Genomic DNA, 24,320 nt, shown 5'->3' on the forward strand with positions numbered 1-24,320 from the left:
CCGCCGCTCAGATGTTCATTTGGTTGGCAGTGGGGGGAGCATGTGTGTACTGTACGTGTGTGAGTGAGTGAGACCGAGGAAGAGAGGCAGCCAGCACTATACAGATTGGAGAGGCGGAGAGACTGCAAGGAAGAACGAGTCTGGCTCTGGACTCCGACTGGGGAAACTTACCCCCGGGGTGGCAGGAAGCCTCCCCCTTCCCACGGGCGACCTGAGGGAACTGGCCCAGAGCCATGCCGTACAGCAGCTACACGAGGGTCTCTGTTTCCGAATCAGGCTGAAAGATTAAGGAAGGATGCAGACCGATGTTCCCTTGCGTGCCTGAGCTACCAGACAGCCAAGCCAGAGAGACTGAGTTGCTGGAATGAGGAGCAATTGAGTTGGTACCTGGGAATAAGACTGGGGGGAAATATTTTGTCGTCTCCAATTTTGATGCGGAACCCAAACAAAGTCTCGCAGGGTGCAAGATCAAGGGGGACTCTTGCCAATGTGGCCATAGCTTCTTCTCCGGTGCTATCTTGAGACTACAACTGAGCCAGAGTGGCTCGGAATCTGCCATGCAAGGAACCCGTTGCGACTAAAGAAGACAGCCCAAAGCGAGAGGTGCGGAACCCCCTTCGTGGTGGGCAAGGAACGCGCTTTGGGATCGCAGGTAGCTCTGGCAGCAGGTGCCAGTCCCGTCTCACTTTCCTGGGTTCCGGTTCCAGCCAGGTTGCTTCCTATGAAATTGGGGGTTAAAGTTTGGGTTTTCCAGAGCTGCCGAAATGCCTTTCCATCCAGTGACCGCCGCGTTGATGTACCGGGGCATTTATACCATCCCCAACATCCTTGCGGAACAGCATCCTGTTGACATACCTGAAGATGAGCTGGAAGGTGAGTCTGTTTTGGCATCAGATGTCTCTTATGCTCCTAAACGGTCCTGGGAGACGAAGCACATACAGGAAGAGATGGTGCATCTTTGGGCTTGGGGGGTTTCTTCTGCTTCATTTATAACCAGGTTGCAGGAGAATGGAGGCAGGAAGCAGGACCAGATTTCAGTGCTGGGTGGGGGAGCTGAATCACATGCAAAATATATCACAGTGCAAAGTACACAAAATCCAGAGGGGCACAGAAGCATATGCTGGCTTGTGTCTTTGTGTATGTGTGTGTGTGTGTGCTTGTACCAACAGTGTCACTCGAGAGGACAAAGGAAGGAGCCCTGTAGAAGGAAAGGAAGGGAAATGAGGAGAGGTGGGACTGAGGCTGTGGGACAGAAAAAGGAGCAGAAGATTGACCAAGTCAGGACCAGGATAGAAAGTGAGGCAGAAACTACAGCAGCATAAGGGAAGGGGAAGAAGGAATGGGGTCTGAGGGGGGGGGGACGAAGGGGCAGGCAGGCATGATGTGGAACGACAGGGTGGCACAGAGCAGGGCAGGGGCTTCTTTTCCAGCCTCAGTTTGAGTGTTGGCAATGATCTCTCGGGGAAGAGAGATTTCCTGCAGTCTGTGTATGTGGAACAGGTAGTGGCGCGGGATTGCTCCAGGCAGCCATGGATGGTGCTGGGGTCCCCCATGCGTCGGTGAGTAAGAAAAACACCCACTGCAGGTGTCGACCTGGAGTTGTAACTTGGAAAAAAAATCCCCCTTCTCTAATCTCCTCCCCACTCCCGTTCTGAGTGCCCATGATCTTGTATTCCCTAATGGCAGACACACACACACACACACACACCGTGAAAACACCCACAGTTTCCAGAGTGCCTCTGGTACCAGTCTGGTCACGACAGGCGTGATATCAGTGTAGGGCCGGGGGGGGGGGGGACTGGCACAGCCAGGGTTGTGTGCTTGCTGTATCAGAGAGATGTGTGGGCTGAGGATGTGCAGAGGGAATCTCTCCTCAAACCCGCCCCCCACTCCCAAGAGCTTCCGACCATTCACTGCACTCCCCTATTGAAATTCCACTCGTGTCCCTTTAAGAATCCAATCTGTTTGGGTGAATGCGAGGCAGAGGAGATGCTTCTCTTGCTCTCTCTCCCCGACGAGCTGCCTCCCCTTCCGTCTCTCAGTCAATCTATCGATTTGCCAAAGTCATCCGAGAGTTGCATGGAGTGTGTGGCTTTTAGAGACTGTCTGAATAGAGATTGGTGGCATGGAAGGGACAGGGGACCAGTGGTCAACAATGTGGAAGGGGGGGTGCCTGCGTGGCTCGGCAGATCAACAGGTTTGCATCGGGCAAGCTGAAAACTTAGGATCCGTCCTCACAGCTTGTATGCCAGGTCAGTGTCCTGACCCCAGAGCCCAGACAGGGGGGCACTTGCCTCATGCTCAGGAGCGCCACTGAAGCATGACAAGGTCAGCTGTTCCCCCCTCCTGCATGGAAATCTCTGAAATGCTGCCCCTGTCCAGGCTGCCAGGCAGTGTGCTTGGCTGGTGCAAAACCAGTGTGGGCTGGTCATTCTGCACATGGCTAGCCCCCTGGCCTCCCAGCTGAGGTGTATGGAAGAGCTTCTGCTTTTCTCCAGAAATCCCCATGCTCACAGCTGTGGAACGACTGCGCCAAAGCAGCAGCACGAGAAGCCACTTCATGGACAAACCCCCTTCCCATGTGGCTATTGCTTACATGAATATAATTTCCGTGCTGGATATCTGCATGCAGACACCTGGTACCCTGCTGGACACATACATCTGCTTTGCCGCATGTGCGCGCACACTGATTAGCTGTGGCCAGTCAGGGCTTTCCTCGGCATGGACATACATTTATCTGTTAAGCAGGTGTCTATGATTAAGGTGGATGGTTATGTGGAAGAAGGGGTTGTGACTGGCGAGGTCCCCAGGAAAGGCGAACCAGTGGACGTTTTAGGGGGATCCTTGTCAACAAGGCCAACATCTGAGTGGCAGGGGCTGCAAGGCGGACTGTGACTTCGCCCAAGCGCAGGGCGGTACTTTTGCGCCATACGGCTAAACAAGACAACATGCATCCGTAAGTGAAAAAGTAAAAGGCTGTTATTGGGAGCACCACGGTGAGGGGCAAAACTTGCACACTGTCCTGTGGTGAAGCCAGTCAGTTCTTACCTGCATAGCACCATCCTGGTTTGTTTTCCTAGAACACACTAGAGCATGGCAGCATAACAGCAGCATGGGCCGGATGGTCGCGAACTGGGTTGTAGGGATATAGGTTTCATTTGCCAAATTGTCACACGTCACATGCGCTGGAAGAGAAGGGGCTCACTCGTCATGTATGACTTGTGCTTGCATTGAATCCCACACCAAAGTGATATTTGTTTGGGAAATGACAACCTGCATTTTTAAAAAAAACAGTCCGCTACCACACAGTATCTCAGACTCACTACCAAACAAGAGCCCTACCGGATCTGTAAAGCCAGGACCCTTTCCCCCAGAATGGCCAACAAGATGCCCTAGGGCATGAAGGCTCCTGCTTTGCCATTGCCAAGCTTTGTTGTGGGTATTTAGAGGTGTTCTGTCTCAGAGCACAGATGTTCGTAATCATGATGGATAATAGATGCTGACTGGCGTCTCATCCATGGGTTTGTTGAAACCCCTTTACAATCAATCAAACATGACATATCGCCATCCACTGTTGGGCCACTGTATAGGTATGTGTGCACTGAAGTTGCTTCTCCCCCCCCCCCCAAAAAAAAAGATATCAGGAGCCAGCAGGGTGTAGTGGTTAAGAACGGTGGTTTGGAGCAGTGAAGTCTGATCTGGAGAACCGGGTTTGATTCCCCACTCCTCCGTGTGAGCTGCGGATGCTAATCTGGTGAACTGGGTTGGTTTCCCCACTCCTACACATGAAGCCAGCTGCGTGACCTTGGGCTAGTCACACACTCTCAGCCCCACCTACCTCACAGGGGGACTGTTGTGGGGAGAGGAAGGGAAGGAGGTTCTAAGCCGGTTTGATTCTTCCTTAAGTGGCAGAGAAAGTCAGCATATAAAAACCAACTCTTCTTCTTGTTGTTGTTCTTTGTCTAACCCATTCACTTCACAAGCCCTTTTCGCATCCATACACCCATCGTACACCTGTCCACTTAGGATGTTTGGAGGCAAAAGGAGAAAGGAGTGTTGCAGTTGCACAACACTGCACCATACCTTTTCTCCCAGGTACATTTCCCTGCCCTTCCAATTGACTGATCCAGTTACTGGCGCTGACAGCACCCAACCAAGAGTGGTCAACATGTATTATGATGATCGTTTCATCTTTGAAGCACTTGGATGGCCAGATTGTTCACTGGGAGGGGCAGTATGCTTAAGCACTGAGTTGTTTGACGACTGGTGTAGCGATACTTTCCATCTGGGTCACAGACATTCCATGGGAGCCCATGGCTCAGTGTAGGTAGGGGGAGGTTAATCACTCGTAGGGTTGCCAGCTCCGGATTGGGACTTACCTGGAGAATTTGGGGGTGGAGCCTGAGGAAAGAGGGGCTTGGAGGGGGGAGGGACTTCAGTGCCATAGAGTCCAATGGCCAAAGCGGCCATTTTCTCCAGGGGAACTGATCTCTGTCGCCTGGAGATCAGTTGCAATAGCAGGAGATCTCCAGCCACCACCTGGAGGTTGGCAACCCTATTCACTCAGGTTGTTGGGGACAATGAGGTGTCGCTGGAAGGGAGGGAGGCAGGTGAGCAATTTGACAGCATGGTGTAGCTGTTAAGAGTGCCAGACCAGGACCTGGGGGCGGGTGTCCCAGATTCGAATCCCCACTCGGCTGTTGAAGCTCGTTGGGTGACTTTGGGCCAGTCACTCACTCTCAGTCTAAGCTACCTTGTGGGGTTCTTGTGTGAATAAAATGGAGAAGGGAATAATGACGTAAGCCACTTTGGGTCTCCATCAGGGAGAAAAGCAAGGTATAGAGCTGGTTGCTTTTGCTAGGGGAGGGGCCGTGGCTCGGTGGTAGAGCATCTGCTTGGTATGCAGAAGGCCCCATGTTCAATTCCCAGCATCTCCAGTTAAAGGGTTTAGGCAAGTAGGTGATGTGAAGACCTCTGTCTGAGCTGCGGCCAGTCTGAGTAGACAATACTGACTTTGATGGACCAAGGGTTCAGTATAAGGCAGGGTCACGTGTTCAAATATCCAAATAAACAAGTTTCCCTATTAGGGAGCCAATTAAATATTACTCAGAATTCCCCCAAAACTCTTGTGGCTTGGGAAAAGAATGCATCATGGGGCATGGGTTCAGTTCATAGGCAGCCAACAGTCCATGCTTGCCCTATGATAAGGTCACGTCACATGCAGCCACATGGTTGATGCACACTATGGCAGCCATGTGCTCCAAGGTCACAAGCAATGTCACAGGGAATGCTGGGTGGCAGGGCTGCCAAGTAAAGGTTTCTTCTGGCTCTGGTTCACATTCAGAAGCACACATGCACAATGTGTGATTGCTGGCAGGATAATGCTGCTGCAGTCGTCTTGTTTGTGGGCTTTCTAGAAGCACCTGGTTGGCCACTGTGTGAACAGACTGCTGGACTTGATAAGCCTGGGTCTGATCCAGCAGGGCTTTTCCTATGTTCTTATGTGATTAAGACAGGGAAGCTGCTGTTATTCCCCGGCAGCCCCTTAAGTAGTTCTCTGGGCCTTCGGGTGGCCTTCCTAGGGGCACAACTTCCAAGCCGCATGCTGACCGTGTGCCTAGGCGCCCTCTGCAACATCGCCAGAGATCCTGCAGTTCATCTCCAATCAGGCACGGTGTCACTGATACCCCTAAACAACTGTTTGGATTGCTTATGCCACGGGGTCAGGCCTGATCAGGACACAACGTTGACTGCCGCCATCTATGCTCATGCGCCCTTTCTCTGGGTGCAATATGAAGCATTGGTGTGAACTGGCCCCAAGTCGGGGCAGAGTCTGCAGGAAGCTCCCGACACGAAGGTTGCGGAGCCGTCAGCTGTGACTTTGTTGTGGTCTAATGGCAGCAAATAGTTATGCCGTCGCGATATGGAAGCGGGCGTTTTTCTGTCTCCAGCTGCCGGAACAATGCAATACAGGGGCAAGAGTTTCTTTTTCTCACAGTATATTGTTGCAGTCATATGAGGCAGGAGGGAGCTAATAACCTGGGCAATGTTTTGCTGATTGTGGTGCTCTTCTGTGCGGATCGACGTCCCAAGCCAGCGTTTGTGTTTTATGTTATTGTGAGACCCCACGGGAAGATGCGGGGCTTTCCTGGTCTCTGTTCAAGTGGCACCGTTTCTTCTTTCTGGGGGTATGTGTGACTGGAGGGGGAAGACTCTTAGCTAGGTTTATAATCCTGATCTTGGATATATGTAAGATCCAGACTGCAAAAAAAGAGAGTGCCATCTAAGAGCATTTGTTGTGGCTGGTTTTTTTAAATATAAGAACTACCGGACGGTATCAACACTGAGCAGTCAGCCTTGAAAAATGCTTTTGTTTTTGGGGAGGAAGAAAATGGATTTGTGCCCGCAGCATGCATTACTCGTTTGGAAACCCATTTAATTGTTTCTTGGACCCTTAGGGAGCACGCTTAAGCAGGTCTACTCAGAGGTAAGTCCCATTTCACTCAATGGGACTTACTCCAAGGATCTTAGGACTGCAGCCTTGAGGCATAGATCCGAAGAGGTGGAAATTGCAAGGTACATCGTGCACATGTGTGCAATGAAGCCACAGGTTTTTCTTTTCTTTTTAAAAAAATGAAAAGTAGCCCTGAAGCGGCAATTCCAAGAAGTGGGGCAATACAGATAGGGGAGTGCTTATTCCTTTCTCTACCAGGCATTTTTCTGCTAAAAATTCTTCCCCTCCTGATTTTCTGAGTAGGGTTTGTCTCTATAGGCATCTTGAACCCAGAGGGTTGAAGCACTTGGAGTGAGCATTTTGGAGGGGGGAAAGAGCCCCTGGGGGATAAGGTTAAGCATCGCCTGCCCTGCTTGCTCCCTCCCCCCCCCTCTGCTCAGAACAACAGTCTTCTGAGGCTGCTTTTCTTTTTTTTTAAAGGCGCCATGCTTGCTAGAAATATAGATGCCCCTGAGGAATAATCATTTGGGACTGAGACCCGAGAGGGTGTGCAGAAGAGTCGTATCCATTTCTTCTCCAAACGGCAACACTGAGGAGCATTTAATAAGCGTTCCATACTCTGTTGTGCACTAAATGCAAATTCTCCTGCTCCACCATGTGATAAAAGACTTTCCCGTGGCTCTCTATCGTGCCACGACTACATTTTAAGTTTCTATCAAGGTGTGGATGACCTGGCATGGTTTCTCTTCCAAAAGGCCTCCCTCAGACAAAACGAGATGTATCCGATTTCCATTTCTAAAAAATCTTCCCTGTCAATCGGATGTCAGATTTTTGCAGGCAGCGCTGGCTCTACCCACAGGCATTACAGAAAGCAGGCCTGGAGTTCCAGGGCACCAAGTTAATTGGGAAAAACCTGCAGGGGAAACACAATCCCCCTTCTCCCCAGTCATTGCAATAATATGGTCTGAAGAAGTTTGCTCAACTGTGCCCCTGCCTCATGGTTTTCCCCCTTCCTGTTTGTTCCAGACAAATGTCTGGAATTGGAGCCCCTTCTTTTTTTTCTCCATTTATTTTTATGAAACATGGAAAAGAGGCCTGATGATGGGGTGGGTGCAAAATAGTTTGAGCCAGCCCTGTCCATTAGGGTTCCCGTGTCTCTCTTCACCACCGGTGGGGTTTTTTGGGGGGGCGGGGCCTGAGGAGGGCAGGGTTTGGGGAGGGGAGAGACTTCAATGTAGGGTTGCCAGGTCCTTCTTTACCACCGGTGGGAGGTTTTGGGGGCGGAGCCTGAGGAGGGTGGGGTTTGGGGAGGGGAGAGACTTCAATACCATAGAGTCCAATGGCCAAAGCGGCCATTTTCTCCAGGTGAACTGGTGTCTATCGGCTGGAGATCAGTTGTAATAGCAGGAGATCTCCAGCTAGTACCTGGAGGTTTTTTTAAGAAATTGGCAGCACGAAGGCTCACATGTAACTGATAAGCAATGCTAGAAGTTCAAAAAAATATTTTTTTACTGAGAGGCATTAACTTCATGCCGTGGCAAAACAAACCTGCTGCAATACACAATTTAACAAGCAATACTAATACAAACAATACTGTAACAGTCAGGCATCTACAAAGGAAAAAACAAAGGCAGCAGTCCAATTTCAAAGTCTGCCCCAAAGTCATGTAGAATACCCGTAGGTAAAAGTCCAGGGCAGGGTCACTGTCTTGGCAATGTTGAATTGTAAGAACAAAGAAATACACAAGTCATAAGGTCCAAATATAAACAATTAGGAGATAACAAGGAGGACGTGTGACCAGTCTTGCACGTTTCGAAAAGCTTCATCAGCTCATTCCATAATTAATAGGGACCAGCAAACATTGAACCCAGATTGAGTCGTGTATAGCTGGTAAATGACCGTCATGCCAGGGAATTGCGTTCTATGCACCAATTGTTTAGTTACGCATTCCTTCCTTCTAAAGGAATGCGTAACTAAACAATTGGTGCATAGAACGCAATTGGTGCATAGAACCCTACTGTCCATAGGAATCACTGCTGGGATGCAAATTGCCAACACCAGCCTACAGAGCTTCCAGTATCTCATTTCTCTTCTAAAATGAAAGCAAGTTTCTATTTGCGTCTTCTCCTTGCATCTTCAAAAATAGCCATCCAAAACATACTTGTTAGCATATCATGAATATGTCCGGGCAAAGGCCACTGTAGCCCTTTTAGCTCATTCTGACCATGAGATGCTGTCATCCAAAGCAGGAACTGTTCCAGATCTGGCAAGGTGGGGGGCTAGAACAAAATGGCTCTCTTAGCATACCACCCCCTTGCGTGCACATATATAATGCTCTTTCACGCTCTTTTAAACCTGTCGGGGCTGGCAGGGCTCAAAACGAAGCAACGGGGCTTTAAGGAGTGCAGAACGGTTACGTTCTACTCCTTCCTCTAGCCACCACTCAGAACAGGGAAAATGGGCAGTATTCAGAGGCCTCTATGCCATCACAGGGACCTCTGAGCCAAGTGTCCAGTTGGCACTGAACTCCCTGCCAGGCCTTGGACCTAGAATCATAGAATCATTGAGTTGGAAGGGACCACCAGGGTCATCTAGTCCTACCCCCTTGTTAATTTCCAAACCATGCAGTTATTTGATACCAGCCCTGATCCAAAAGCTGCTTGCTTTAGTGCAGTTGCTAGTCATGTGATAACCTGCCTGGCAGACTTGGCAAAAACGCTGGATGGCATGGATACCAAAGAGCTTCTAGAGGGCAAGTGCTGTGTGCCAGCCACTAGCTCAGATTTTGTTTTTTTGCCATCAAGTCACAGCTGACTTATAGCGACCCTATAAGGTTTTCCAGGCAAGAGACGTTCATAGGTGGTTTGCCATTGCCTGCCTCCACATCACAACCCTGGTATTCCTAGGAGGTCTCCCATCCATACTAGCCAGGGCTGACCCTGCTTAGCTTCTGAAATCTGATGAGATCAGGCTAGCCTAGCCTAGTTGAGATACCTACTTCCAAAGGATTCAACAGTTCTGTGAAGGATTGGCCAGTTGACAACTACTAGCCATGATAACTGGAATCCTGGGGATTAGAGGCAGTCTACCTGAAATGCTGGGGAAGGCTGTTGCTTCACATGTTGTTTGCCCAGAGTTATCTGGTGGACCTAGGGTTGCCAGGTCCCTCTTCGCCACCAACGGGAGGTTTTTGGGGCAGAGCCTGAGAAGGGGGGGTTGGGGAGGGGAGGGACTTCAATGCCATAGAGTCCAATTGCCAAAGCAGCCATTTTCTCCAGGTGAACTGATCTCTATTGGCTGGAAATCAGTTGTAATAGCAGAAGATCCCCAGCTAATACCTGGAGGTTGGCAACACTAGGTGGACCACTGTTGCAAACAAAGTGCTGGGTAGGATGAATATTTGTCCTCAAAACGGTAATACAATTCTGGTCTTCATATAGGAGTAGGCTTGCCAGGTCCCTCTTTGCCATTGGCGGGAGGTTTTGGGGGCGGAGCCTGAGAAGGGTGGGGTTTGGGAGGGGCTTCAATGCCATAGATTCCAATGGCCAAAGCAGCCATTTTCTCCAGGTGAACGAATCTCTATTGACAAGAGATCAGTTGTAATAGCAGGAGATCCACAGCTAGTTCCTGGAGGTTGGCAACCCTATATAGGAGCGCTCCTTTCAGTGTGATTTTTATCTGAGGTTGTGTCTTGCATGGCTCCCAGCTGTAGGGCTAATACATTTGCCCTATTGGGTATGCTGTATGTGCAACCCTCAGTGCATGTGCAGCCCTCTCATGGGGCATGTAACACCCCCTGAGCCATTTCGGTTCAGGAAACAATGTAGGGGGGAGGCTAAAGCGCCCCTTCCTCATGCACTGTGTCTCAATGAGAATTGGGCCCTTGCAGCATTTGGGCAATTAGTTCCCTGCAGCTGTCGTTTGGATGCAGGGAATGCGCACTTGGGTAAGGGGAATCCAGACCTTACTTGTTAAAAAAGCAAACAAACCTAGTTTGGCTCTTATTTAGAACCATTCTTTTCCCTTCCTCAATGATTTCCACCCAGCCAAAAATTAAGAAGAATTTTCTAATAGTCAGAGCGGTTCCTCAGTGGAACAGGCTTCCTCGGGAGGTGGTAAGTGCTCCTTCCCTGGAAGTTTTTAAGCAGAGGCTAGATGGCCATCTGTCAGCAATGCTGTGACCTTAGGCAGTTCATGAGAGGGAGGGCATCTTGGCTATCTTCTGGGCATGGAATAGGGTGTGTGGGGGAGGTAGTTTTGAAATTCCTACATTGTGCAGGGGGTTGGACTAGATGACCCTGGTGGTCCCTTCCAACTCTAGGACTCTATGATTCTAATGCACCATCAGAAAATACCACCTGAATGGCAGAAATGGAATCTTGGATCATTTCATTCATCTCAATAATAAAGTTATGGAAGCCACACACACAGGACTACCTCTAACCAACAGTTTTAAAATTTAGGTTTCTAAGCAGATTTAATTCCTAGGCTGTTGTATGGGCTTTTAGTCAGACTATCTTTCCTCCCCAACGTTCAAAAATCTGTGCAAAGAAAGTCCGCTCCTTCCATTACACCAGATGGATGTGCTCAGAATAGCTTCTAAAGGCCTTTCCTGCAAGAAGCACTCACTGGGAAAGTTTTTAAAATTATATTTATGTTTGCCTTTCAGGGTGTAATGGTGGACAAAGTTGTATCTGATAGACTCACATTTTATAGTGTACTGAAGTGGTTCATGATCTTGAAATACCATGCAGCTATTATCAAAAGAAAATCTCTGTTAATACCATCTTATATATTAAGTATATTTCATTTAACAGCATGAGAATTCCCAATTGAATCAGATCAAGAATAAATAAAGAGCCTTCTTAGGGTAGGCATGGCTGTTTCACTCGCCATTGCCCCTCCAACGATTATGCAAGTCGTTTCCGAATGTCAGAGGTCACCTCACTCTCCCCTACCTTTCCCTGCCTTCTGTCCGCATTTTCAAATTCGAAATAAAACAGGTCTCTGAAAACACGGGCAAAATGCGGGGAAATGCAGGGGGAGAGCGAGGCGACATCTGACGGTGGGAAGCGGCAAGCATAATCAACACAAACACTCAAAGTCGTAAAAGGGGTGACGGCGAGTGAAACAGCCATGCATAAAAGACTAAAAGAGCTATGTAGTCCAGTTAGGGTTGCCAACCTCCAGGTACTAGCTGGAGAACTCCCGCTATTACAACTGATCTCCAGCTGATAGAGATCAGTTCCCCTAGAGAATGTTGCCGCTTTGGCAATTGGACTCTATGGCATTGAAATCTCTCCCCACCTCCCTGCCCTCCTCAGGCTTCGCCCTGAAAACCTCCCACCGGTGGCGAAGAGGGACCTGGCAACCCTAAGTCCTGTTTACAACAATGACCAGCAAGATGTGTTTGGGAAGCTGACAGGCAGGGCATTAAAGCAACCGTCATCCCTCCCTGGTTATGTTCAACATCTGCTACTCAGATCCGGAGGCTCCATTTTGCTCTCATGGCCACTGATGGACCTTTCCTCTTCAATAACTTCTCCAAGTACGACATGAAAAACCAATTTGCGGCGGAATATTTGCTAGCTGTATTATTTGACTTTGACATTGATTTAATTACCCCCATTTTTGTTTTTTTGTAAAAAAAAAAAAAAAGTGTCCCTGACACGTAGATATCAAAAGTAAACTCTCGCGGTGTTTGAAATTCAAAAACGGAACCTAGAAATTTCACCACATTTAAAAACACAATCTTTTCTGGCACCATCAAATCCCACTTGCAGAGAAATATTTGTAGGGAAGGCAGTGGTTGCAAAACGGCAGCAGGCAGGTGAACCGGCAGGAGGCCGTTTCTCCTGGCTTGTGTAACGAAGCTTGTGAAAGCCAGCCTCGGCTCTCCCATTTTGCTTTAATCAGCCACCTGTGCGGCAAGATGGGAGACATCTGGCAGCTGTCCCAGGACAGCAGATGTAGTGAGTTTGGGAGGCCTCAGTCTCTCTTCCCCGATATGCCCCTTCCCAAATATAAAATCAGTGGTCACAGACCCTCCAATTGTCTGTATGTACCAGGGACAATCCCTAATTTTCTGGCATTCATCCATGATAAATCGCTATCCCTATATTTTGTATGCTCCAACTGATAATTACCAGGGACAATCTCGGTTTTCTGGTACATGTCCCTAAAAAATCATGTATCTCATGTTCGGGAGGTGCTATGGGTCAGCAAAGGTCTTAGGTTTAGTTCCTGGCACCTCCAGTTAAGGGACTGTTGCGAAAGACCTCCCTTGGCCTGAAGAAGAATAAGAAAAGTTGGTTTTTATATGACAACATTCTCTACCACTTAAGGGAGTCTCAAACCAGCTAACAATCACCTTCCCTTCCGCTCCCCACAACAGACACCCTGTGAGGTGGGTGGGGCTGAGAGAGTGTGACTAGCCCAAGGTTACCCAGCTGGCTTCCTGTGGAGGAGTGGGGAAACAAATCCAGTTCACCAGATTAGCCTCCACCGCTCATGTGGAGGAGTGGGGAATCAAACCCGGTTCTCCAGATCAGACTCCACTGCTCCAAACCACCGCGCTTAACCACAACGCCACTCTGGTTGGTTTTTATACCCCAATTTTCTCCACCTTTAAGGAGTCTCAAACCACCTTACAATCACCTTCACTTCCTCTCCCCACAACAGACACCTTGTGAGGTAGGTGGGGGTGAGAGAGTTTGGAGAGAACTGTGACTAGCCCAAGGCCACCCAGCTGGCTTCATGTGGAGGAGTGGGGAAGCAAACCCGGTACTCCAGGTTAGAGTCCTCTTCTCTTAACCACTAAACTACGCTGGCTGAAATCCTGAAGAGCTGTTGCCGGTAGGAACACTATATTAATAGATATTTTTCTCTATCTGATGGAAAGTCCTCACTAGTCATTCAACAAACATGAGCACCTTGGCCCTGTGAGTGGCCCAAGGTCGCCCAGCAAGCTTCATGGTGGATCAAGGATTTGAACCCAGGTCTCCCCAGTTCAATATGCTAACCAGTGCACCACCATCTTCAAGTACTTGAAGGGCTGTCATATAGAGGATGGTGCCGAGTTGTTTTCTGTTGCCCCAGGAGGTTGGACCAAAACCAGCGGGTTAAAATTAAATCAAAAGAGTTTCCGTCTAGACATTAGGAAGAATTTTCTAACAGTCAGAGCGGTTCCTCAGTGGAACAGGCTTCCTCGGGAGGTGGTAAGCTCTCCTTCCATGGAGGTTTTTAAGCAGAGGCTAAATGGCCATCTGACAGCAATGCTGGTTCTATGACCTTAGGCAGATGATGAGAGGGAGGGCATCTTGGCCCTCTTCTGGGCATGGAGTAGGAGGGGTCACTGGGGGTGTGGGGGGGAGGTAGTTGTGAAATTCCTGCATTGTGCAGGGGGTTGGACTAGATTACCCTGGTGGTGCCTTCAAACTCTATGATTCTATGTCCAAGAGTAGGCACTATTGAGCTTGATGGGTCCATCATATGACTTTGTATAAGGCACCTTTCCCTTACTCGTCTTACATGTTGTTGTTACCCACGCCCCATTTCTCTGAGTGGTGAAAAGTTCCAGGGACTAGCACTTATCTGGGTCAGTTACTTTTGGAAAGGAAAGCACTGGAGACATATTTTATCTTTGTAGTATTTACTTTATTTTCATATATGCAGGTAGAACATAGGTGGAGGCACAGAAGCACTGGTGCAGGGAAGCAGATCCACCACCCAGACAGAGGGAGAGATCCTCCACCCCTAACATGCTTTAGCTAACTTCAATCAGTCTGTCTCCCTATCTGTGGGCCAAACTAGATGTTACGGCATCCACCGGTCAGGCCCATGGACACTGCTGCCATTTTAGAGCTAAACTCGGACCATTTAAAAAGGCCCTGAGGGCCCAATTGGGCCCATAGAGCAGCGGCACCCGGCAACAGCATATCACCCTGCTACAGTTGCCATTGCCAACCTCCATTTGGTGGCTGGAGATCTCTCGCCATTACAACTGATCTCCAGCTAGGGTTACCAGGTCCGGCGGGATATTTTTGGGGTAGAGCCTGAGGAGGGCAGGGTTTGGGGAGGGACTTCAATGCTATAGAGTCCAATTGCCAAAGTGGCCATTTTCCTCAAATGAACTGATCTCTATCGGCTGGAGATCAGTTGTAATAGCGGGAGGTCTCCAGCTAGTACGTGGAGGTTGGCAACCCTATCTCCAGCCGATAGAGATCAGTTCCACTGGGGGAAATGGCTGCTTGGTGATTGGACTCTATGGCATTGAAGTCCCTCCCCTCTCCAAACACCGCCCTCCTCTGGCTTTGCCTTCAAAATCTCCAGGTATTTCCCAACCTAGAGCTGGCAACCTTACACCCTGCCCCCATGTGCCTTTTCAAGTGCTGAAACAGCCCCTCAAATGGTTTGGCATTTGGAAAAGCATGGGGAGGGGAAACAAGCTGGCCTGCTCCTGCTGAAAGCCAGCGTGGTGTAGTGGTTAAGAGCGGTGGTTAGGAGTGGTGGACTCTAATCTGGAGATCTGGGTTTGATTCCCCACTCCTCCACATGAGCGGTGGACGTTAATCTGGTGAACTGGATTTGTTTCCCCACTCCTCCACTTGAAGCCAGCTGGGTGACCTTGGGCTAGCCACAACTCTCTTCGAGCTCTCTCAGCCTCACCTACCTCACAGGATGTCTGTTGTGGGGAGGGGAAGGGAAGGCGATTGTAAGCTGGTTTGATTCTTCCTTAAGTGGTAGAGAAAGTCGGCATATAAAAACCAACTCTTCTTCTTCTGTGCTGCTGCCTCATGAAATTTTTAAATGGCCCGGGTTCAGCTGTGAAATGGCAGCAGCGTCCTTGTTCTAACCCGTGGTGGCTCTACCATCTAGTTTGGCCCTGTTTCTCCCAGCATCAGAACTGCACTTCCTTGTCTCTGTCTCTCCTCACTCACGCGCACACACATGCCCTTCAGCCAAGATGGGGCATCATTTCCCCTAAGTCCTGATGGGCAAGAACAGAAACAAGAATAAAATTCGTGTAATTGCTTTTATTGGACCAACCAAATTAGCACAGAACTTCGAGCATGACCAGAGCCCTTAACGTCCATTGATAGGGATGTAGGCGATTGCTCAGAAGCATCACCATTCCTTTTATCATGGACTCTGATTTCCCCAAGGCATACCTCTTTAGGACAAGCTTATAAGTCAGAATCATTCACAAATTCCAAGCTCATTATAATGTATTTCTAAAACAATTGGCATTACAATATGGTAAAGTTATCATACTTTAGAATCCAGCTGTGTCCCTCAAATTGCTAGAGTATGTATCTTTGAGTGGTGGCAGGATGCATTTTCTCTTTGTTTCACCTATGGGGATTTGTGCACATGTTGCAATTAAGGTTTCAGGCAATCTCCACTGTCTTGTACCATGGAAGCTTGCTGGGTTACCTTGAGCCAGTCAAACACTCTCAGCCCTGACCTTGGCGAGTATTTGCAGGTCCAAAGAACACCAGAGTCATGTCTTGGAGGCGGATAATGGCAAATCGCCTTTGAACATCTCTTGCCTTGAAAACCCAACAGGGTCACCACAAGTCAGCTCTGACTTCATGGCTCAAGAAAAGGATTATCAGGCAATTATGTTTTTCTCGTACATCTTGAAAACCAAAAATAATCACTATATTGGTTTTTTAAATGAGTTGAGGAGAAACCGTTGCAGCGTCAGTGAATACTGAATACTGTTAGAGAGTAGAGAAGTGCAGTCCGACACAGCTATCCTCTGAAACTCATGAATAAGTATGACTGGGTCCATTGTGAGATTAAACATTCCATTTAAGCATCTTTAGGGTGTAAAAAAATTAGGGATTCTTATTTACTTTCCATTTTTTCCATTCCGTCTTTCTCACTGAGACTCGAAGGGGATGACACAATTAAAAATAATGCAATTAGAGCAGTATAATACATGTAACCAACACCACCATAAAACGGAATTACAATACAGACCCAAATAGTGTAATACAGACAACGTGGCCAGTTCACTAGCCCTCCTCTTTCAGAAGTCAGTGCAAGATAGCGTACTGCAGAGAAAATGAATACAGTACGCAGAGTTCAGAATGCAACAAGCATTCAGCAGTGAATACAGGGGAGTTCAGGCAATATCTTTAGTGTGAGAAGTGGGGTATTAATTTACAAGCATACAAAAGGGTCCCTATTTAAGAAAATTCTGGCAGGCAGAAGCTGTTCCTAGGATTCATTTTTAAAATGAGTGGATATATCCTATCGGAACCATAAAAAGACATCTGAATTCTCCATTCAGGCTGCACTCATCTCGCTTGTGCATTTTAACACCAGAAATCAGATTTTTTTTTTACCACTTTATCCTAACAAGCCCCCTTTGATGACCTTCTACCTCTCTATTAGAGAATGAACCAATACATCTGCCATAGAACAACTTCCGCAAAGGAAAGTCCTGCCTCACCAAACTGTTGGGAGTTCTTTGCAAAAGTTAACACGCTAGTAGGGAATGGTGGGAGGAAAGGCAACATGGTATAGCCTGATCTTGTCAGATCTTGGAAGCTAAGCAGGGTCAGCCCCGGTTAGTATTTGGATGGGGGACCACCAAGGAATACCAGGGCTGATATGCAGAGGAAGGCACTGGCAAGCCACCTCTGTTCATCTCTTGCCTTGAAAACCCCATAAGGGGTTGCCATAAATTGGCTGCGACTTGACGGCACTTTACACACACACAGGTAATGGTGACCAGAGTGACTTTCAAAAGGCTTTTGACCAGGTACCTCCCCAAAGACCCCCAGGTAAACTTAGCAGTATGTGATGAGAGCATGGGTTCTCTTATGGGTTAAAAACTGGTTAAACAACAGGAAGCAAAGAGTAGGAATAAATGGACAGTTCTCCGAATGGAGGAAAAGTGGGCTATAAATGTTTTAATTAATAAATTATTATAAAAAGAGAATTAAGTAGTGGGGTACCCCAAGGATTGGTACTGGGGCTGCTACTATTTGCTTTGTGCATAAATTGTTTATTTTATTTTTTATTTTATATACATTATTTATAGTCCGCCTTTCTCACTGGGACTCACGGCAGATTACACAGAGCGAGTCAATACAATCAACAGGATGGGACATTCAATAAACAGTGCAATAGGATTTGGGTTGTAGAACCAACCAGAAGTCTAAAAAAACAGAGACTGAAGCAAAACCCAAGAGTTAATAGCTGATGTGAAAGACCTCTGCCTGAGACCCTGGAGAGCCGCTGCCAGTCTGAGTAGATAAAACAATGGCTCAGTGGGTAGAGCCTCTGCTTGGCGTGCAGAAGGTCCCAGGTTCAATCCCCAGCATCTCCAGTTAAAGGGTCTAGGCAGGTAGGTGATGTGAAAGACCTCAGCCTGAGACCCTGGAGAGCGGCTGCCGGTCTGAGTAGACTGTACTGACTTTGATGGACGGAGGGTCTGATTCAGTATAAGGCAGCGTCATGTGTTCATGACACATTAAACGATGCAAAATTACACAGTGAAGAAGATAACAGCGGTTACCCAGGCCTCAATGCTGGTGGGAAGGGGCTCACTGTATGGCCCATTTTCAAGGACTCCACCCCACCACCCTTTTCTCCACCATTTGAGCCTCGAGGTCCTTGCAAGGGCAGCAAGGCCCTTTGGATCTTGTTGGATGTTGCCCTATTGTTGCTGGTTGTGAAGGGGCCCCCATAACAGTTCAGGCTTTAGGGTCCCAAAAATGTAGGTCCTCCACTGCTAAGCAATACACTATTTCCAGGTTCCCACCTCCATTTGCAGTATAGGAATAATAGGACTGGCCTGCCTTAGTAATACCGGCCTACCTGACAGGACTTTTGAAAAGACTGCAGAAAAATAAATGCATGTGAAGAGGGCTTTGAGAATCACAAGCTTGCCATCAGTGCCGTGAATTAAATATTGCTTGCGATCTGCTCAACCTGCACCCCTGTGAGCTAACAACACATCACACACAATTATCTCCTTGAAGTTCTCTCCTCTCGTAATTATAATATTTCAGTTTTACAGAGATCTGAGGCTGAAAATTAGGGTGAATAACTTGCCGTGTCTAGGCCCTCAGTGATATATCTTAGAGATTGGTCTGGATTCCAAAGGCTGAAGTCCCAACCCTGGCTGGCACTAATCTCTTTTGCTTTCGACTCTCCTTCTGCCAGGCCACAGAAATGCAAGAAGTTGGAAATAAAGAAGGGACCATTTCCAAGAACAAAGAGTCATTTATAAGTACAATTGAGATGGGAGCTAGGGAATCCTATGTCTTCCCTCATCAGGCATTGCATTGCTTCCCTCTGCTGATAAAGAGGAAAGCTCTCAATTAATACGTTCAACAGATTCAAGGGGACCGTGCAATTTTGAGCTACAAGTGGCAGGGCTGGTGGCGTTTCATCTTTGAATGCTCCCTTTGCACAAGGAAAAACAACTTCTTATGCATAAAAACAAGCCACCTGTGATGGCAAAGTTAGTAATGAGCCCTTCTATCAGACACGCAAATTTTCTATGTGAAAAGGAGCTTTTTAAAAAACAATGGGGTAGTGGTCAAACAGCATTTCCCTATGCCCACAGTCTGAAATGGCATGGTCTAGGAAAAGCTTGGCCATTGACTCTGCTGTCTGTATAAACCAGCCCTCAGTTTTTTCTCTTGTAAGACAGAAAAAGAGGAGATGTAAAGGGCAGAGGAAAGGAGAGGCTTGTGCGATCATTCAAAGAGACCTAAAAGGAAGCAGGATTGTGTTCACTAGTAGCTCCTAGACTACTGTGCACACAGTAGGGTTGCCAGCTCCATGTTGGGAAATACCTGGAAATTTTGTGGTGGAGTCTGAAAAGGGCAGGTGGTCATCAGGGAACTGATTTCTATTGCCTGGAGATCAGTTGTAATAGCAGGAGATCTCCAGCCACGACCTGGAGGTTACTATGTAGAGAAGCAGCACGTGGCTCTATTAGTAAAAATAATAATAATATCAACACCGAAAATATCTTAGTGCAAGAAATATATTCATTTAGAAACACCAACCTAACCAGATAAATAAATAAATTGAAAATGTGTTAATTCACACAGATAGCCTCGCAGGGCTTTTAACTAAAGACAATATTGCACTATACAATCACGAAGAGTAGCATAATCAAATGACATAAAAAAAGAAGGTCCGTGATCAGGTCCGTCGCAAGAACGCGTTTCGATATCTTCTTCAGCTTACCGAACCTAGAGCATTTAAAGGTACCATCAATGATAACAAAATTTCGTCGCAGCAAATTTCTAAATGTACAAACTGAATATGAGGGCTAGTTCTGCATTTTCTGAATAAGCTCAGATAATTACCAAACTTGAGATAGCTTACCCACTGTTTCAAAGGAGAGAGTGGTCACTACCACGGAACTTCACAAGGATGTAGTAATCCTACAATATAATAAAGTGAATTGTTTAACTTACTACAAGATTATTATTATTGGAATTATGATGGACTATCCTACTGCTGAGCATGTCTTACCCATCTTACAATATGAAGTGTGGAATAATTCAGGGGAGAAATAATTCAAAGTGGAGAGAACATTGCTCCCTCTTCAGTCTTTGCCACCTTGGACGTGACAGCATTGTATACAAACATTCCCTTGGATGAAGCTCGCACCATCATCCAAACCTGCCTTTCAACCCGTTCCTCTTCCAATCCACCTACTCATTTTCTGCTCTCGTTGATTGATATTATTTTTGAACACAATTTCTTTCGATACGGTCGACAATTTTTCCTTCAAACAAAAGGGGTGTCAATGGGTGCAGCGTGTGCCCCTTCAGTAGCAAACCTATATATGGTACATTTTGAAAATGAACACCTTTTTCCTGCATCTTCAATTTTCCATACTCATGTAATTTTTTTACCGTAGGTTTGTTGATGATTTATATCTAATTTGCAAATCTCAGGAATCCTTTTACATCATACTTGATTGGATCAACACCTTGAATCCCCATCTAAAATTTACCGGCAAATCACATGATACTACAATCCCCTTTCTGGGCGTATTGACAACCAGGTCCAGTCAGAATACCAATGCCATAAAACCATATCGAAAGCCCACTGACAAGGGTGGAGGCTTACACTTTACCTCCCATCATCCTGAACATTTACTGAGGAATCTGCCCTACAGTCAGTATTTGTGGTTAATAAGCAACTCTACAACATCCGATGACTTTATTCCAGCAGCTAAACTCCTTACACAGGATCTCCGTTCCAGATCCTATCCTGAATCGATACTATCATCTGCTTACACGAAGGCAGTATCATCTAACCATACTGAACTTCTCAATCCCAAATCCAAACAGGGACCTCAGAATTTGACAGCTTCTCTTACATACACTCATCTCTCTTATGACATCAAAAAAATCCTACAATGTCATTGGAATGTCATTGAACATATACCCGGGTGCGATTTACCACCTCTCCTAGGATTAAGGAAAACTTTCTCTTTAAGGGACCAACTCATCAAGACAGACCTATTGCCTGAGAAATCCCATATTTCTGCTCTCGGCCACTTCAGATGCAACGGGTGTACAGCTTGCGCTTTCAGCTTGCCCGTAAAACAGGTTAGGCTATGGATGGCAAATTTACTTATACTCTCAAGCAATTTTCCAACTGTGCTTCAACTTGCATAGTCTACGCCCTCCTTTGTTCTTGTCCAGTGCCAAAAATGTACATTGGTTGCACAATACACCAGATTAGACTTCGCATCGGTGAACACCGTACGAGAATCAGAATGAAAACAATGGAGGCGCCAGTAGTTAGCCATTTTGTAAGCCATGGCCACAGTGACCAAGACCTTAAATTTTTCGTCATCTGGCAATATCAGCCCCGATCCTTTCAAGTCCAAGACGTAAAGAAGATTTTAAATTGCCAAGAGAGACGCTTCATCTTTCTCTTTAAGACCATGGCCCCTTGCGGTTTGAATACTGAGTTTGATTTATCCTGTTTCCTGTAAGGGTAATATTTCTTTAACAGCCCTTTCCGCATCAATCCTACAGCTATGGGTATTTTAACACGGAGTTATTCTTCTCCGTCATTCCAAAGGAGCATAGGCTGACCGCCTGAGGTTCTCTCCACTTTGAATTATTTCTACCCTGAATTATTCTACACTTCATATTGTAAGATGGGTAAGACGTGCTCAGCAGTACGATAGTCCACCGTAATTCCGTAAAATAGAAAAGAGGGAAAGTAATGGGGTGAAAAGAGAAAAAGCTCTTGGAATCACTTTCTGGAGGAGGAGGAAGACCAAAGCGGGGAGTGGAAACTCCCTCTCTTTCATATTTTTAGCAGACCCCCAGAACTCATACCTTTGGCTGACATGAAGATCTGGAAATAATCTAACCTCCCCCACCCTGTACTTGCTCCAAGAACAAAACTCTGAATGCAAGATGATGAATTTAGTTCACATTTTAAAGGACCATCTCTCCTGGTATGAACCCGTGTGAAATCTTAGGTGACCCCAGCAGAAATGTTTTGTCATGCCCTTGCTTGCAGGAAGCTCACATCCCCTCCTCTGGAACACTGCCAGGGAAGGTGCCAAGATCTGCCTCTCTGGCCTCTTTTCCAAGGGCGTGCAAAACATTTCGGCTTCAGGAAGGCTTTGGAGTGAGTTGCTTTTGCGGGGCTCGAGTGGTCATTTGAATTGTTTTTGTACCACTGATCTAAGTTGAGTTTTATTGTTGATTGTGTATTGCAAATAATATTGTAAACCATCCTAAATTTATGGAAGGTGTGGAATGTTTACTTTCCCAATAAATGAATACATTTTGAATGTAAAATTTCACACATCTCCATACTTTAGACATTATCACTTCCTTATTTATTTAATGTCACTATTTATTCTCCACTTTTCACCCTAATGGGGATCCAAAGTTGGCAGGGGTGTCAAACATAAGGCCCGAGGACCGGATCCAGCCCCTTGAGAGCTCTTTTTGGGTGAAAACGCACTGTCGCTTTAGCCTCCTTTCTTCCCTGTTCCAGCCAGGATTCAGCCAGAATCGAACGCACATTTGTGCGTTCGATCCTGGCTGAATCCTGGCTGAAACAGGGAAGAAAAGAGGCTAAAGCGACCGTGCGTTTTCGCCCATTTAGTCCACAAGCCAGCCGAGGTAGCCGTGCCCCCTCCCTCAATCTGGGCTGGCGAGGCATGGCCCGGCCAGACCAAGTGACATTTATGTCATATCCAGCCCTCGTAACAATTGAGTCCGACACTCCTGGCATACAACATTGTTCTCCATTTTATCCTCACAGAGGGTTGCCAACCTCCAGGTACTGCAAGCAAACAAACAGCACGCTGGCTCAACTTAACAACAATTTATTAACTATTCAATGCTAACACACAATTCCACTCTGGGTCCTAATGCCTAAACTGATTTCTAATCCTAATTAGTAAACCTATTCTACTCCTATGTGTTATGCAATAATCCCACCACACAAAATACAGTGCATTCAATAATATATTACAATTTTACCACGAAAAACATACACTAAACAACTCACTGGAAAAACAAAGGCAAAGTCTCTCAAGTTGGAGTAGCAACATTCGTGGGGGAAGAACACCACCCACCACTCACCGTGGCAGAAACCAGAACTGGAGAAGGAAAGTTCAAATTTCAAGTTCCAGGTAGAATACCGCAGGACGATGCCCCCTCCGGAAACCCTATCCTCACAACAACAACCCAGTGAGGTGGTTTAGGCAGAGAAGAAGTGACTGACCCAAGATCACTCTGCGAGCCTTCATAGCTGAGTGGGGATTTGAACCTGGGTCTCTTAGATCCTAGCCCAACACACTAACCACTGTACCATGCTAACTCTGGAGTGTTTTTAATTTGGATTGGTACTAAATACTTGACATGCCATAAACCATCAGCAAACACTAAATCCCATAATCTCAAAGATTAGCCGTTGAAGTCAAAAGGTACAGATATCAAATATTTGCTGAAAATGCAATAGATATTCAAATAAGGGTTTGACCAATATTAAACCCTGACATTGGCAGAGGAAATGTTTGAAGAGAGTTGTTCACCTCCATGACTGTCCCTACCGGGCCACCAATTCAGCACCTTTCTGCCAATCCCCAACGGTCCCTATTAAAAGCTTTTCAGTGCTCAGTAAAGAAAAGTACTTTGTTACGCATTTTGTTGGTCCTGCCAAAGTGATTTACAGCTCCCGGCACCACAGGAGATAAAAGAAGATCGAAGCCCAATATATCACAGCCAAGTAAATAGAAATTTAGCTTCGCTTGTAATCAAGATGGAACTCGCAGGGTGGGATGCACAGAGGCAAGCCGTGTTGGCCAATGGCCGTGGTGGTTGTTGTGTCGAATACGCCGCGAGGCGCTGCGCAAATTATAAACGAACACAAGCCCTTGTCAATGGTGTAAAGCCGAACGTAACAAGATGCAAAAGGGATAAGGCCCTCTCTTCCCAGGCAGCAAACTGAGGTGGCAGAATCTAGAGTAGGGCGGCCAGCTCCGGGTTGGGAAATACCTGGAGATTTTGGAGGAGGAGCCTGAGGAGGGTGGGGTTTGGAGAGGGAAGGACTTCAGTGCCATAGAGTCCAATGGCCAAAGTGGCCATTTACTCCAGGGGAACTGATTGCTATCGGCTGGAGATCAGTTGTAATAGCAGGAGACCCCCCAGCTAATGCCTGGAAGTTGGTAACCCTAGGCCCTTTGCATCCTTCCCTTTGGGAAGTGAAGCAGAGTTAGGAGTGCCAGGTCCCTCTTCGCCACCAGCGGGAGGTTTTGGGGGTGGAGCCTGAGGAGGGTGGGGTTTGGTGAGGGGAAGGACTTCAATGCCATAGAGTCCAACTGCCAAAGCAGCCATTT

At 47.1% G+C, this 24,320-nt stretch overlaps 1 protein-coding gene across 1 annotated transcript in view; it reads left to right on the forward strand.

Moving 5' to 3' along the window:
• The first annotated feature begins 606 nt into the window (after nt 1–606).
• The window catches only part of CABP7 (calcium binding protein 7), an 88,086-nt gene continuing 64,372 nt past the window's right edge, over nt 607–24,320 (forward strand). Inside the window, exon 1 of the mRNA XM_056859616.1 lies at nt 607–873. Within this exon, the coding sequence (XP_056715594.1) occupies nt 765–873 (109 nt within the window). The 5' untranslated portion in view covers nt 607–764. The remainder of the gene's footprint in view (nt 874–24,320) is intronic.

Source organism: Euleptes europaea, chromosome 13 (assembly GCF_029931775.1).
Source record: "Euleptes europaea isolate rEulEur1 chromosome 13, rEulEur1.hap1, whole genome shotgun sequence".
Classification (NCBI taxonomy): Eukaryota; Metazoa; Chordata; class Lepidosauria; order Squamata; family Sphaerodactylidae; genus Euleptes; species Euleptes europaea.